At 37.2% G+C, this 17,308-nt stretch overlaps 1 protein-coding gene and 1 long non-coding RNA gene across 2 annotated transcripts; one reads left to right on the top strand and one right to left on the bottom strand.

The window, feature by feature from the left end:
* The first annotated feature begins 490 nt into the window (after nucleotides 1-490).
* LOC121757559 (protein FAR1-RELATED SEQUENCE 5-like) lies at nucleotides 491-1,780 on the top strand. The gene is made up of 2 exons (XM_042153086.1): nucleotides 491-699; nucleotides 820-1,780. Exons 1-2 carry the CDS (start codon nucleotides 491-493, stop codon nucleotides 1,778-1,780), a joined length of 1,170 nt encoding a protein of 389 aa, XP_042009020.1.
* Nucleotides 1,781-13,360: 11,580 nt separating this feature from the next.
* Nucleotides 13,361-16,583, bottom strand: LOC121757993. The gene is made up of 5 exons (XR_006041299.1): nucleotides 16,245-16,583; nucleotides 16,095-16,171; nucleotides 15,064-15,127; nucleotides 14,151-14,594; nucleotides 13,361-14,026 (listed from the first exon to the last, which is right to left on the bottom strand). It is a non-coding gene; the product is annotated as an uncharacterized LOC121757993 (long non-coding RNA).
* Nucleotides 16,584-17,308: the final 725 nt, after the last annotated feature.

Here is a 17,308-nt window from a genome sequence, read left to right on the forward strand (position 1 = left end):
CCGCGCAGTTGGCTTTGATACACGCAAACAAGCGATGAGGAAGGTTGATGATGTCACGACCTGGTATCAAGTTGTATGCAATAGGGAAGGAAGGAAGAAGGGTGACGAAGATGACCAGTTGAATGTCAGGTCTGGTTTCACTATCAAGCGTAGGAAGTTATCTAAGCGGTGTGGTTGTACGGCTAGTATATCTTTCAGGTTTTTCTCGGAAGATTGCTTGTCAGGTTATATAATTCTGGAGTTCAACGAGATTCATAATCATCACATGGTTGAGACGGAACATCAGCAATTCATGTCAAGTAATCGCAAGTTGGATGATGTACATCATAAATTCATCCTCGACTGTTCCAAGGCTAATATAGGACCCACGCTTACATTTAAGGTGTTGAAGGAAATTCTTGGTGGGTTTGACCTAGTTGGTTGCACTGTTGGGGATATCAGGAATGCCTCATGGGACATCAAAGCATATGCACAATGATTTGATGTACAAATGGTGTTGGATGATATGGCTAAGAAGAAGGAGATGTCCGAGGCGTTCACCTATCACTACGAAGTTAACGAATCCGACCAGTTGGTTGCTTTGTTTTGGTGCGACGGTTTGATGAAGAGGAATTACCACATGTTTGGTGATATTGTGTCCTTCGACTCCACGTACAACACAAACATGTTGAAACTAACTAATGTGCTTTTTACGTTACAGTGCATTTATCTCTTCAGTACATTGTGCATTATTACGTTATGTCACTGCATTACGCAATACACTACGTTGCATTATGATCCATTTACATTTCTGATGCCACGTTCATATGATGTATGCAGGTACTGTATGATCTTCACACTTTTCACTGGAAAGGATAATCATGGTAGTCCTGTAACATTTGCGGCCGGGTTGGTGTGCAGCGAGAAAACAGGGGCATTTGCTTGGTTGTTCAGACATTTCGTAGATTGTATAGGTGTAGCACCCAGGATGATTGTGACCGATCAAGATTTGGGGATGAGATCAGCGATTGAAGAGGTCCTAGTCGGCACACGTCACCGTTGGTGTATGTGGCATATACTGCATAAGGTGTCTGTTAAGGTACCAAACAGATTGTTGCGGGACGACGATTTCAAAATGGAATTCAACGCTTGTGTGTGGTCAGACCTTGTAGAGCCGGACGAATTCGAGGAGGAGTGGAATAGATTGGTCGAACATCATCAGCTAGAGGACATCGTCTGGTTCAACACATTGTATGCGTATAGGAAATACTCGATACCGGCGTACTTCATGGATTTTCCTATGGGATCGATGATTAGGACTACGTCCATATCTGAATCAGAGAACAATTTCTACAAATATTTTCTGAAGCCCCGAGCTAACATAGCTGAATTCTACTTGAATTTCAACCACGCCATAGAATTCCAGCGGAACAGTAGAACAACGTTGGACTATCACGATGCCACTGCCATACCCATACTAGCAACTACTCTGCCGTTCGAGAAACATGCTTCAACGTTGTATACCGACAGTATGTTCAAGAAAATACAAGAAGAAATTGTGGAGGATAATGACAGATGTCGTGTGCTGGGTTTTATGTCCGGAGAAACGGTTGACACATACAAGCTTGGGGATAGCAAGCGCAATGCATATGTTGTCCGTCATGACAAGACTGATGATACTTACTCGTGCGAATGCAAACTATTTGGTCGGCATGGTTATTTGTGCAGCCATATATTTTTCTTGTTTCGGAACAATGAGGTGAAAAAATCCCGGATAAATACTGTGAAAGCCGATGGATGAAGACTCCCTTAGCTAAGGCTGTACATGGGGAGTTTCAGGATCCCCTACTTACCCATTCCTCCATTGACGATAGGCAAACTGTGTCTAAGCAGGCGATTTCGATGTTTTATGGGTTTATTAGAAGGCTTGAGACCGACATCGATGTGTTACGTGCATTCGTAGGTGGCGTCGAAGAACTTGGCAACTCACTTCAAACTAGTACTCCGTCAACCTCAGCCGCTGAGAAGAGGCGTATGGTTGAGGAGTTTTATGGAATGGTATGGCCTGAATCTATTGAAGTTCATCCTCCGGATGTCGTGAAGACGAAAGGTCACGCCAGCAGCTCGGCGAGCCGTCTGATTTCAAAAAGAGAGAAGGCTATAAAGGATGCGACAATGCCTCTTAGACGGTGTAAGGCATGCAATGAGTTGGGTCATCACGACTCCAGGAACTATCCAGTGCTTAAAGAGATGGCGATAGAGAAAGATGCGCGGAAGGGAAAAAATCCAGCTTGACTCAGGTTTTATAAACAAAACAACACTTTTCTTTTTTTGGTCATATATTTCTTGTTAGTCGAATTGTTGTAATAGAATCCAAGGTTTACTTGCGTTTGTAGAACAATTTTTTTGGTTTATTATTAGATTTTATATCGGTCACTTACTCTATTAATAAGCATTTGTTTATCTCAAGCTCAATTTCCCGAGAGCCCACTGATAACTAGATATGATCTATTGCAAATAAAGCAATTATATGAAGATATTATGCCAAAGCATTTTTAGTCGTTTTCTGTATATGGCTAAATACACTTAGAGTGTTTAATATCTAAGTGCATTATATGGTGCAGAAATTGCATTATGTACAATGATTTACACATTATGCGGTTTACATTAAGCATTATGAGAGTTTACCGTAAACCTATATAGACAATTAACATAATGCACACTAATTTTTAATTTGATACGTGCTGACATTGGTTGCTATATAATTTAATATCCCAAACGCACGTTAAAGACAGAAACTATAAAATTTAATCCATGTGACTTACTACAAAACCAACTCACCCAAATACACACACAAAGTGTAATAATGCAAAATCTTTTACAAATAATGACATTATATTCAGACATGATGCACAACATATATTTAGTGTATTATATACAAATGCATTGTTTGGTTTAGGCATTGCATTATGCACAAGGATTTGTACATTATGTGGTTTATGTTAAGCATTATGAGAGTTAATCGTACACCTATATAGACAAAAAAACATAATACACATTGGATTGCAAATCAAGGTAAATCGCGTTTAAAATAAAGACCATCTGAATAAACATCATGCACATACTGTTCGGCTGAATGTTCGCAAGTTCAAATTCATAAAGACTATTCTCAAAAACATTGTTCAGTGTATTAAAGGTTGTAAAAAGATCTAAAGTGCAAAGTCACCCAAGCAATCAATACAGACAGTAGGCTGCGGCAACATATACCCGAAACCATCACTCACTACAACCCATAATTCTCGGCCCACTTTTCAAAATTGAACTTGGCAGGTTTATCTCTCCAATACTTCGTTGGTTTAGATTGATTAGCAGCACCTCGGGCGTTGTGCGGACAAGTAAGTAGCGTCCTTGCAAACTTGATTCTAAACATTTCTAAGCTTTTGGTTCCCTTTGCGGTCAGCCCGCAATCCCAATCTTTCTCTTTCTCTCCGAAGTATGTTTCCATGTGGCGCATGACGTACACACCATTCTCCATTGTCACCACGTTGTTCCGCCACGGCATTGTCACTACATGTGTTGTGCAGCTTCGTATCAGATCAGCCATTCTAGAGTCTTTGCACTTATCCATTGCTTAAGCCATGAACTTTCGCTAAAACAAAAGAAAAAGTGTACCACATCAACATAATATGAATTTATGTAGTATGATCGAAAAAATAGAGTAGTCTCATTACGTACCAGCATTGAGGGTGTGTTCCCATATTTGCCGCTGAACGCATCGTGAGGTTCTGCCAGGGTGTGGTCTATAATGTTCATCTTGTCATCCGGCACATAAAAACAAACCACGTATTGATGTCTCTCACCCCAAATTGGGAAGAAGAACTACACAATGAAGAGAACATTAAATGGTCTTGTATGCTGTCCTATACAATTGATTCTCATACACATAAGTGTACAATCAGACTAACCATATCGTGCTTCTCCCATTTGATGTATCCTGCTCCAAGTGCTTCTTCGAAAAGAATGGTCCAAACAGAAGCAAATCGCCTCTCTTCATCCCATCCTTCAGGGTTGTCTATCACTGACTGTGCCTGCAATTTGGTTGGTAATTCAGTTAGGTATGTTGCAGTTTAAGATCCATTTGGTAATTAGATAACACCAAAGAGTCACTCACGCGTGTCCTTGTGGAAAAAAATAGTCTGGAAGCTGTATCCGGTGCCTTCCGCTTCTCCATGTTATTCAAGTAAGAGCACCATGTGTCTATAATGACCGGGCTGACAGCTTTGAACGGTGCCAACGAAAGGAACTCACTCTGGTCCGTTCGTTTGTAGTTGTCCTCATACACAATTGCATCCCTGCATATCAATATCAAACGTAATGTAAACAACATGCTACATAATGCACTATCAATTCTAAATAATGAAATTATGTATTCCCCGGGAGGTTTATGTTGGATTATAGAGAATACCACTCCAAATGGGTAATATACTTCTAATAATATCTGATTACAGCTGTTTGATGCAATGCTCAAACAAAATCGTCAACATATGTAACCGTGAATGATGTGCTTAGCAAACAAAGACAACACTGCTACTAATGTGTAGTGTAATGCATATAATGCCTGTAGCATCTACATAATGCACTATGTGAATTATATAATGCAGTAACTAAGTAAAACAATGCACATATGTAACCTTCATAGACTTTACAAACTAATACTTGCAATACACTGCATGGTACATAATGCACAGTGTAAAACAAATAATGCACAGTGCCAAAACAAATAATGCACAGAATACTCTACAGATAATGAATGTTTACAGACATAAAGCACTACCCAGACGTATTGATAAGCGTATGTAATATTGACTGATTTTCTAAAGCAACAAAGAGAATCACCCTATTCACAATCAAAAGCAAAACAAATAATACAGACCAGATAGATTCATGGGTCTCCGATGTGCTAAGGACCCAGAAATATAGTTCCTTGTCGTTGTTGTTGGCCTTGGCTGTCAGCCTTACAGCCCGCTCATTGAAAGGAGACCGCATAGACGGACTAGGTTTCTTTACACACGTGCCGTTTCAACGTTTGCAGCCTCCTACAAAGATTAAATATTCATAACATAAATAAGCAAAATCCTTACCCAAAGTGGTATCTATTAATTTCATACCGATCGCATAGCCTCCTTAGGCTTGTTCACCTTTTCCTTTCCTTTTCCAGGAACAGCTGCAGTTTTCAATGGCAAGTCCTCACCAATACCACCCGTCACAGCCTCAGCAATAACTATAGTTTAGTACCAACCTTTGACATGGCAGGCTGTTTCCCCTGTCCATGCTTAACAGCCATTTCCTTTGTGAGGAGTGCTATGTTCTCGGCCTTTCCCTATGTTTTCAAGTCAGTCAGAAATGTGACTTTACAACTGAACATAAACATGTTATAATGCACTTGATTTAAAATTAATTCAAACCTTGACTCCCCCATCTGAACATGGCATATCTTTGTTTACCTTAACACTCTTTGCTTTTGTTCTTGTCACCACCTCATTACCACCTTCTTTAACTCCTCTAGCTTCCTGAACCGACGCACCAACTGAACATGAAACCTGCATAATAAAATCATGAATTTAAGCACAACCAAATAGTAAAAAATTGTGCCAGTAATAGTGGTAGGTCTTGTTACTGATACCGTAGCCTTGCCACGTAAGTCAGCAGCCACCGCCATGCCTGATGCTGGATCCGAAGTATACACTTCAGATGGGACATCACATACGGCAACATCGGCGACTTGATCAGGCTTTACCGAGCCTGCATGATGCTCTTCTACTTCGGGCTGATCCACAACCGGCGCAAAATCTACTCTGGCATCAGTGTGGAGAGGTTCAACACCTCCGCCGCTCAGGCCTGCCTCTTGGGAAGGCTGTGTGGCGAAGGGGTCAGAGCAATCAAAACCATCTAACACAAATGATGACCTTGTGAATCCAGTTGTGATAGTCTTTTTCTTGTCATAAGTTGTCATCATCTTTTCCATTTCATCTATCCATTCCTGACTATACTCCTCTTCATCAAGCCTAGCCTGGGTCAGTCTTGTTGTGATCTCGTCATCCCCTACAAGCTCCTGTTCTGTAATTCCCAAAAGTTTTCGTCCAATTTGGCTCCCCACACGGAAGCAGTCGTCGTCCAGTAGCTCCATAGGTATGCTTATGAAATCATCAACCCACATTGACACTGCATGGCCCAACAAAGAGCTAGAAGCAATGAATTTGTCTCGTAGCCTCTTCGCTTTGTGCATGCTTGTAGTGGTGGCCTCTCCTCCTGCCACTCCCGTTCGCCTTTTAATCTCCTCCTCGGCCAGCCATCTCTCTTTGTCTATTCTCGACTCTAAGCGCCCAGTCCCGAATTGGTTCTGTTCCACATCCTCGCGTTGTTTAAGGGTCTCCAAGGTCCAACCCTTCATCGTCGGCCATGCGCGGATGACCCACCTCTGGATATGTACAACGCGATCGACGTAGGTGCACTGTTATTATCGAACAAACAAGGTTAGGGGTCAATAATGCAAAATAAAGTGTTCATAATGCAGCATGTGAATATTTATAATGTAGAAGAGTAAGTATTGAAACATTGAAAGTGAAAGCAATTAGTGGCAGTATTAGGATAATATTTTAGAAGAAATAACCCAATGAAGATATTGATTATGTATTGGAGTTTCATATTCACATACCACCAAGAAATGTATTGGTCCATTGAACAAAGCACTTTGTCCTTTTGCGTAGCTTGGATAAGTTGCCTCTAGGACGAAAAGCACATACTCACACCAATTCAAATTTTTAATCTCTTCGACATCCTCGATGAAGTGTAGAATTTTGGGCTTGCAATGCCCATCACTAGGAGTGTCTATTAAAGCATTCTCCAGGAGGAACATGAAGAGTTTCTTGAACTCTTCACCCCCCTCAGTCTCAGCCATCATTAGCTCCGAGATGTCCTTCGGGGTCATCTTAAACCGACCCTTTTGACACCTGTCTGCTACCAAGTCGTTGTAAGCAAAGTTTGTCTGTTTATCGACCAGTCTTGATATCGGTGTGGGCCCCATTGGAAATCCCAAAGTCAAGTGGACGTCCTCCTCGTCCAAAGTCAGTGCTTCGCCACCAGAAAGCTGTATTTGGCAGCGGGCGAGGTTAAGGGCGTTCAACACCCAAAAAGCAAGAAAGCTAGGGATTTCTTTTATGTCAAAAGAGAGTACTGCACCAAAACCAATTTCCGTAACCGCCCTTTTCTGTCTTGGATTTAACTGCTTCAAGCAGTTCAGAAATTCTGACTGTGTTCGTCTACAGTAAAGACGATCAGTCTTTCGTCCCTTAGTCTGTTTCTATCCAACATCACCTGCGGAAGTACTAGGGACACCCTCTGCCAACCTATCCCTCAACTTCTTTGCCAACGCAACCGGAATAACATCATCTACTGCATTGTCAATTTCTGATCTTAGTCGTTTCTCTGAAATTGAACAAACAAAGTAATCTATCATAACATTTTCAAAAAAAGTTGAGTACATTATGTTTAAAGCTGTTTACATATTAATGCAAACAAACTATTCTATCATATCATATGAATTCATGCATATCACAGCCTCGTAATGCATTAAATATTACTAAGAATGCACCGTTTAAACATAAAAATGCGCATTTGGTACACACATAATGTATTAAACTATATACATAATACCACTCATATAATGCAGACAATACTACAAAAAAATGCACTATTACAGTTTCACAATGCTTTGCCCACACAACATAATTAAAAACCTCATCCTGACTGACCATATATTACACATCCAATACCCTATCTAATGCATATTTCAGTAAACATAATGCATAAATAATGTTCCATAATGCATAGCCTTTACTAAAATATCCACATATGAACTGATAATGCATTGTCTCAAACTGAAAATGTACATGTGTTACACACAAAATGTATTAAACTATATAAATAATTACACGCATATAATGCAAACAATACTACAGGAAAAATGCACGATAACAGTTCCACAATGCATTGCCCACACAACATAATAATAAAAACTCATCCTGCCTGAGCATATATTACAACATTCCAACTACCCTGCGTAATGCAAAATTTGGTAAATATAATGCATAAATTATGTTCCATAATGTATAGTCCATATAAATTATGTTCCCTATTATAACACTCCAACTACCCTGTGTAATGCTTAATTTGGTAAATATAATGCATAAATTATGTTCCATAATGCATAGTCTATATAAATTATGTTCCATAATGAAAACGTACATGTGTTACACACAAACTGTATTAAACGGTTACACACAAGCTGTATTAAACTGTATAAATAATACCACGCCCATAATACAGACAATACTACCAACAAATGCACGATTACAGTTCCACAATGCATTAAATAAATATGCAATTTTCAACTCTCTCGTGTGTTTAGTCACCACACCACACAAAATGGATAATGCAGATTCAACAGAGTTGCTAATACCCTACCACACAATCGACAAATAAGATATTGAATTGCATAAGGTCCGACGAGAATTTTACCTGCAGCCTCTGATGCTTGAGAGAGCGGTCTACCTCTCTTAGGCATTTTGGATCTGGCAGAAACCAAAGAAACATAAGATACGGGAATTCATGTCTACTTAACCGAACCCAATATCTACACGACAGATTCAGAGAAAACCATACACAAACAACAAGTAATTTCTGAAATTTCTGAGCCTAGGCATATTCAAAGTTTCAATTTTAACAATTCGCGTCTGCAAAATCGGGGGGAAAATGCCAAAATCCCTATTCAAACATACCTAGTCGAAAGGAGTCGGTTTTTTGGAGCAGATGTTAACGCCGGTTGCTAGTTGTCGGTGAAATTTTGGTGGACTGCTGCTAATTCTTCAAACACGGCGAAGGGGAGTGAGATCTAGGGTTTTCGGTAGTGGAGAGAGTGGAGGGAGTGGTTTCAGTTGTTTGCTTAATGAATGAGGAAAGAAGAAGAGACGGATTATTTCCAGTTGAATGTCTACATTACCTCTGTAATGCATATAGACATCCTCTTTAATGCAACACAGAACTAGATTTGTAGAATCAATCTGATCTGTTGATGCATAAGATCTAACGCGTAATATTAAGAAGAGAAAAGGATCTTATAGATGAAAAGGAGAATAATGCTCCCCTATATATATATATATATATATATATATATATATATATATATATATGGATGTATTCATTTCCTTTTTGTATCTTTTGTTCTTTGTTCTTTTTAATCTAGCCCCACGATTTTGTCATCCGACGGTTAGATTGATGCCACGTGTCATTTAATAATGCAGATTTTCAGTTGAATAATGCACACCGACTAATAATGCACCATTATAGTGTAATAATGCAGATTTTCAATTGAATAATGCACACCGACTAATAATGCATCATTATAGTGTAATAATGCAGATTATCTGGACCGTTGATGAATGATATCTAACGGCTCATATTAAGAAGAATAAAGGATCTAAGGGATGAATAGGAAAATAACGCTCCCCTATATATATATATATATTCCACCACTATCACATGTTTCCACCTTTCATAAATCTGAGAAGAAGTAGAGGAAGAGAACCGAGAGGGATTCTTCACACAATTCCCTTGTTTTGATTTCACAAGTTGCATATATACACACATTCCACCACTATCACACAATTCCCTTGAAGCAAAAGCAGATTCTTCACTACATAAGGTAAACCCCAAGGTTTCAAGTTCCCTTGTTTTGAATTCAGAAGTTGCATAATGTATATAGAGTTGGTAGGCAATAGCTATGCACACATAAATTTAGTAATCCCATAAAAAAACAAAGCAACCTTTTTCCCAAACCCACATCGATAATTAAATATTTTATAAAATACGAGAAACTAGAAACCTTTCTAAGAGGAGATGAAGAATAAAATTAGCACACACGTAGGGTGCATGCATTCTAATTAGATGTTTTCTTGAGTTTTGATGAGTTTATTATTTTATTTTAAAAGGGTTTTCTTTCGCAAGCGAGTTAAGGCGGAGTGAGAATTTTCAAGTTAAGAAGTGTAAGAGAACGAGGTGGGCTTTCTATCCTATATTATTGTGTAGGCTACTTTTAAATTTATGCAATATCTTTCAAGTATGAGTTATGTGCTTAAATTCTAAATATGTTGTGTCATGCCGTATTTTGTTTTTGAGGATGTGCCTATCTGATCGCCTAGTGGGAAGTGAGTCCCTACTAGATGTAATGAGTTTAATCGAATTCGAATTTGTCCAGGGAGTGAGTCTCTATTCAAGCTAGTGTATACAGAGGGAATCGTGCGCTGTCGTTCGAGTTGGCCGGTCCGGTGATCGAGAATGTGGTTCAGATATGGTACGAGGAGAGAGAAAAATGGGTTGTGCGGCCATACTTTTAAACGAGAAAATGTTTTGGTGATTCAGTCTTTTGTAAAACCCCGAGTTCACTTTTAAATGCTGACACAATATTTTATAAAATTATTTTGGTATGTGTTCACTGGGTACACCAAGTACTCAGCCCTGCATGTGTTTTAAAAATGTGCAGGTTGAGTTGTGATGAGCTCAGTGGGTGTTGAGCAAGACCGTTGAAGAAATTTAAGTGTTCAAAATATGTCATGTCTTCACACGTGGCATATTCCTTCTCTCGAATGCTTCCGCTGAGTAGTTGTCTTTCTTTTGAGTTCTTGTATCATTGAGATAATATTCTTTTGAGTTGTTGATTGTTGAAATACTTTGACTTTATTCGGGTTATTCCCATTTATTTCGAGCTATGGTCGAGTATCATTGTTTTCCCCTTTCTTTCCCGCTTTTTTAATCCTCCCCTAATCGCGATCAACCATGTTTTCTATTCTTAGAAACCTAGTCGCGATCAACCATGTTTTCTATCCTTAGAAAATAAATGTGGTCGTGACAATAGAATCATGGCCTAAAATGAGAGAAGCAATTTCTTGTGCCCAAATTTTTTGAAAAATCAATAAAAAGTAAAATTTTAATTTATTTTATTCGAATTAACATTCATGCATCATGAAAAACTTATACTCCTACTAATTATTATGAATAATTAATTAAGGCACGGCAAATATAGACAGGGACGTGACAAAATGGGATATTGGATCTCATCTGCTGGGTAACAGCCAGAAATCAAACAAAATTGGGAAAAAAAAATTAATAAACCTTTGATTTTTACCACATACTTGTATTGTATTAATTTATGCATATGGGCTATAGCCAGCATATAATTATGTGGAAAAATATCCAACTTATAATTGAAACTTTTATCACAAGAAGCATGCGAGTGAAAGGGACCGAAACTCAAATACTGTTACAATAATGAACACAAATATAAGTAATATGTTCAAAGCATGCACGAATCGGTACTTTTAGATTTGATGTGCAATAAAAAATATGTGGCTCACAAGTAGAGCGTACACACTTTGGAAATATGGAGTCATAATTGCTTCCCTCTGTGGCTCCAAGATACTCAACATATCTTCTTTTTATTAAATGGAAACATTTGTATGAAGATTTGGTTGACTAAAATATTCATATTTTATGGGATATTCCGTAATCATAAACAGAATTCCATCCCCTATATACAGGATATCAGTACTAGGTAACAATAATAAGTGTAGTAATTATTTATTAAAAAGAGTAGTGACTTTTATTTGCAAGAACAAGTATTTTTAAAAAATTATAAAAAAACATATAAGCTATTTTTTCGTGCGAAATTTGCATGTACATTCAAATCTATACATATATAAAAGATCAGTTTTAACCTTAAATGCAAATATTTATAAGTTTTGGATAGTTTTATCAAATTTAGAAATTTCGGTTTGCCTATAAAAAAATTAATTCAATTATTTAATATGGCTGTTACAATTTAATCACCAATTATGAACATCATTTGAATCAATTCATCTTAATTGTACACTAATTATATTTCATCCATATAATAAGAAGTTACACTAATTAGAGTGATAAATGTGGCATGGAAGTTTTCTTCATAAAGGTTTACAAATCTTTGGCAGTTACAAATTTTTAATAAGAGTAAAGATAAATTTACTATACACAAAATATCCTTAAATTTTAAACCGATTTAAGGTGTTTTTATTAATTTACTATTTTCTTAATAAATTGCCCTTTTATATTTGTAAAGATATCACCATTAAATATCTTGATTATTTCCATTTATACCATCTATGAATTTATAGAAACTCCAACAATTAAGCAAATTCAATTGGAAGATATCACCGATTTTAAAATTTTGTTTAACAATATTAAAAATAAAATTGATAAAGTGAAAATTATATTTTAAATCATTTTGACTTATTTCTTATGGCTAATTCATTTTTAAAATTTTAAAATTTATTGTTTATTAAGTTAATCCTAGATTTCAAGCATTGCCTATGGTTAATAGTAATAAAATCAAGTTAATAATAAAAAATAATTGAACAAGAATGATTATATACAATTTTTACATATACTAATATTTATATTGATTTTTATAACTAAAAAATTTCTTTACTTTTAAATTAATCATTATTTATAATTTACTATTATATTTTATTTTTTAAATTTTGTTTTCGAATTAATTCATACAATAAAAGGAATATTAGAAAAATGTGTTTGCTTCATTTTTTAAATTTGTATGAATATAATAAAAAATTAAAGATCCGTGCATAGCACGGGTGTTACACTAGTTTAGAGTAAGCACAAAAAATGAGTAGCTATTGCAAAAAATTTTGAGATATTGCATATAAGTCCTTATTATTATTTTGAGATATTTAAACAGTCGGCCATATTGTGATCATGTAGTATTAATGTGAATTAGCCTTCCATATTTTACACATAACTATTTTGGAATTTGCAAACACTTTTTCATTGACAAATAATTAAATACTAGGATTAGCAAGCTATTATTAGACTATCATATTATAATAAATTATGTTTCTTTTGCAAGTAGTAATTAATAAATTTACTAATATAGAAATGAATATTGTCTAAATTTTTTTATTATTATTACTTACCGTCAGAATAATATATCAATATTTTAGAAGTTGTTCAACTGATATTTATTCAATACCAAAGAAAATTTTGTGGGATTATAAAGTATATTTAATACAAAATATATTAATAAGAAAATTTTGTTTAATTATTTAATTTATATAAATTATTCTTAAAATATTGTGGGATTAATATGTAAATTAAATAAGTATGGATGTGTAAATGAAAAAGTATAAATATGGATTTTTTTTGGGTTTGAGTTTGATATAAATGATTGGAGTATAATTACTTTTTTTTATAAAGAAATGCAGGCAAAGCCTGAAATTAACACAATTAACGGATGTAAGAAACACCTATGCTATCATGGATCAACCAACTATGTAACCTCAAAGGCAGAGTATCTAAAACATGAACTCCTCTAGAAAAGCTATAAGCAAAAAGGGATTAAAAAATCTGCTGCAAGTTACCTTCTCTATGAAGATGTCGAACCACGACTGAGTCAAAATCTTGAAGAATGTCACGTACCTTTTGTACTAAAGAGCGACAATTAGTTGAGATCTCGAACCTGCCCATAATCATTGACACACCAACAAAGTTGTCACTCTCTACCTCTAGCTTTCGAAATCCTCAAGCCTTGGCCAGCTCTAATCCATAGAAAATGCACCAAATTTCAACCATCAAGATGGAGCAGCTCCCAATATTAACAGCAAACCCAAGTCTTCAATCCCCTAGAGCATCTCAAAAAATCCCTCCGCCAAAAGCTTGTCCCAGGCCCCCTTCAATGGAAGCATCTGTATTCAACTTGATCGTACCCACTTGTGGAGGATGCCATCCAATCAGCATAGGCGTACGTGCAGCTCCTATGTGTATACCATCTGTCAAGCTGAGCTCCCCAATTGTCTTGGTCATGTTGATAATTTGAGCCATAATTCCTTCTGGACTTGCCGTTTCCACTTTAAAAATAAATTGGCGCCTTATCTTTCAAGTGAACCTGTCAAATGGTGAACGGGATCGGTAAAGAAGGGTTTCTCTTATTCATTTTATCTATTAATCATACATTAGGCACTGTTATATAGGACTAAGATAGACTATACAAGGAAAAACTAATTAATTACATTGATTGATATCTCCTATGTTTGGTAAGAGATAATCTCGCATATCTTCCGTGATTTGGAGTATATTTTCCATGATCTTCTCCAACAGAACCAACAATGTCACGACCGCCCTTTAGGGTTAATAAATACGGGCGATCGTGATTAAAAGAACTTAATACAGACGAAAAGAATTGGGGTTTCAACACAAGTTGGACCAACAATTAAAATCTCAATAAGTAACCAAGAGTTTGATATTATCCAACAAGAAATTCAAAATATCTATTATCCTAACAATTAAAGTTGTCTGCCCAAATAAAACATAATTAAACGAAACGTCACAGCGGAAACGACCAAGAGAAAGAGTGACGTCATGTGTGAAGACACAACGACACCCAAGGTTCAAAAACAACCATAATATCTTAAATTCACTTGCTCAACACCACCACATCCTCATCGCCGCTCAACCTGCACATAGGGAAAACACATGCAGGGCTGAGTATTATAAGAATACCCAGTGGCTCATGCCGAAAACATTTTTCAATAAAGAGTAATTTATCATGCCATTCACAAGTAACCATCGGGGTTTAGCTTTAGAAATGCCCGAGGCACTCAAAATCATTTCCATTTCAAACATCGACTGATCAGTCATTTTCCCATAGACGTTTACCATATCTGCCAATACATGACTTGGAATGTGGCCACAAACCAAGCCACTAGACCGGCCAGCCCGTACGCTAGCACACGATCTACCATAGGTGTACACTAGCCCAAGTAGGGTTTGCGGCCCTACAAGGACCCGAATTCGATTTATATAATAATGGGATAAAGCCCCATCAGATAGGCACGTAAAAATCAAACCATGGCATGATAAATACAGTTTCATTTCCATCGATAAAATATTTAGGACGTTGTCCTTATTTAAAAGAAAGCCCACCTCAATTGCTTAATTCTCTACACTTACTTCCCTTTGGTATCTCGATTCCCTTGCGAAGTCTCACCTTTAGAATTTAAATAATACATATGTCAACATACGTTCCAAATAGATAAAATAAAAAAAATGCATGCACCCTAGTTGAAGTCTTTTATCTTGTTCTCTCGATTTTTCGCATATTTTCGATTATTCGGCGGCCGCTTGTGCCCATAATTCCTCCGTTGGCTCCTCGTACTTTATTTCTCTTCAAATTAATTATTTCCGACATAAGATAAAATTATTCCCTCTTCGAATTATACCGGAGATTAATTAAATATTCGTCACGATTAATTATCGGGCCAAAACTTAATTCTTTCCCCACCTTATGTCTTCAATTTAATTAATACTCCTACTAAAAGAAGGCCCAAACTTTAAATAGATCACCCAAATTAATTTATTAAGTCCAATTCCATTAAAAACAAAAGGCCCAAGATCATCATCCCATTTTAACTTAGAAAGCCCAATATCAAAATCTCACATCCTCACTCTCGGTTCTCTCTCTTCTCTCTCCCTCTTCTTCTTTCTCTCCCGTCGACAAAATGGATAGATCCGTCGGCTTCTCCGGCTCCTCATCCACCGCCGCCGGCCGCTGCTCGCCGGGAGGGCTGCTGTCACTGCACAGAGCCGCGCTGCCTTTGCCGTCGGCTGCTGTTCGCCGCTGCTCCGTCGGTCTGGAGGAGGTTCACGGCGCGGCTGATTTGTCCACCGCCACTCACTGTTCGGTAGCCTCCGAAACGACACCGCGCAGCCCCGAAACCAACCCGAAACGTTCCGCAACTAACCCTAACTTCCTCAATTCCACATTAAAGGTACGATTTTGACTTATTTACGTCGGGTTCTTAATTCGGTTGCTTCGGTTATCCGATTAGAGATGGATTTCAAATTTCATGATATGTAGAAAAATTAAGTAATTGCAGAGGGGAGTTGATGCTGGGTACGTGATATATGGATGCAGAATGCGATAATTCATGTTTCAAATCTGGGTAGGAAATTACCTCTGTGAATTGAATTTGGGTTGTGAAGTTCACAAAGCTAAAAAGGCAGGTTCTTGAAGCTGAAAGGATTTCGATTTCTGTTGATAGCGATCTGGTGTTAGATTCCAAAGTAGGAGCAATTTAGATACAAATCGATAGGAAATAGTTTACCTTGAGTAGAAGTTGAAGAATGGTTCTTGCTTTCTTGCTTACAGAGACGTTAGGTGAGGAAAAAGAAGTAACTAGTTAAGGATTTAATATAGGGGAAAGGGGGTTGAGATACGGGAGAGATTTGTGGGAGAGAGGGGAACGGTTTCAACGTGGGATTAGGGAGATAAATTTTGAATTCTTCCTCCTTTTTATTAAACGTGATTTGGCTGAAATTAGATTTGTTTTTGGTGTTTTATTTGCATATTACGGAAGAGGAATATCTTTTCACGGAGGAGGAAAATCTGCGCAGAATCTTTAATTAAAATTAGAATCAAAGATATTTTATTTTAGTTAGTTTAGTTTAATTCACAGCCCATTGTATTTTATTTTAAATTGTGCAGTCCCCAATTTATTTATCACGGACTGGATTTTTATAGTATTTATTTAATTTATCGGATCCAACACGGAATTGAGTCCAATAGATATTCTTCACGGACAAGAATTAATTAAATTCACGCAGTCATTTATTTCACAAATCTCTAGTCCAGCAACAATTAATTTACCAACAGTTAATTCACGGACTTCGCAAATATAAAAGCATAAATACAAGTACTTTAGGGTTCGAAAAGTGGGGCGTTACAAACAACCTACTCAAAAAATCGTGCACCATCTAATACCACTACTCAACAAAAGTTTAGAGCTAATGTTCTAGAGCACCCATTCCGTCAAAGTCAAAGAGCGATTAAAAAATTCCTCAGTTTTGCCATACCTCAAGAAGCTTGACCACGTCTGCTTAGCAGTCAGACAGTCACGTAGCATATGTAAACCGCTCTCAGATCCATCCTCACACATACTGCAGCAATCAGATGATGAGAATCGTCTCCTAACCCTTTCTTTATTTATCAAGATGCCATTGTTCAAGAGTAACCAAAAAAACATCTTTATACGTTGTGGTCCATACCAACTCCATATTCGCCTCCACGGCATGAAACTTGATTTCTGACTCCCCTCGGCAAGAGAACTTACCCGATGATGATGGAGCCCAGCAAGCTTCGTCCTCCCCGTGCGTCTCCCCTGGTGGCATA

Source organism: Salvia splendens, chromosome 12 (genome assembly GCF_004379255.2).
Source record: "Salvia splendens isolate huo1 chromosome 12, SspV2, whole genome shotgun sequence".
Lineage (NCBI taxonomy): Eukaryota > Viridiplantae > Streptophyta > Magnoliopsida > Lamiales > Lamiaceae > Salvia > Salvia splendens.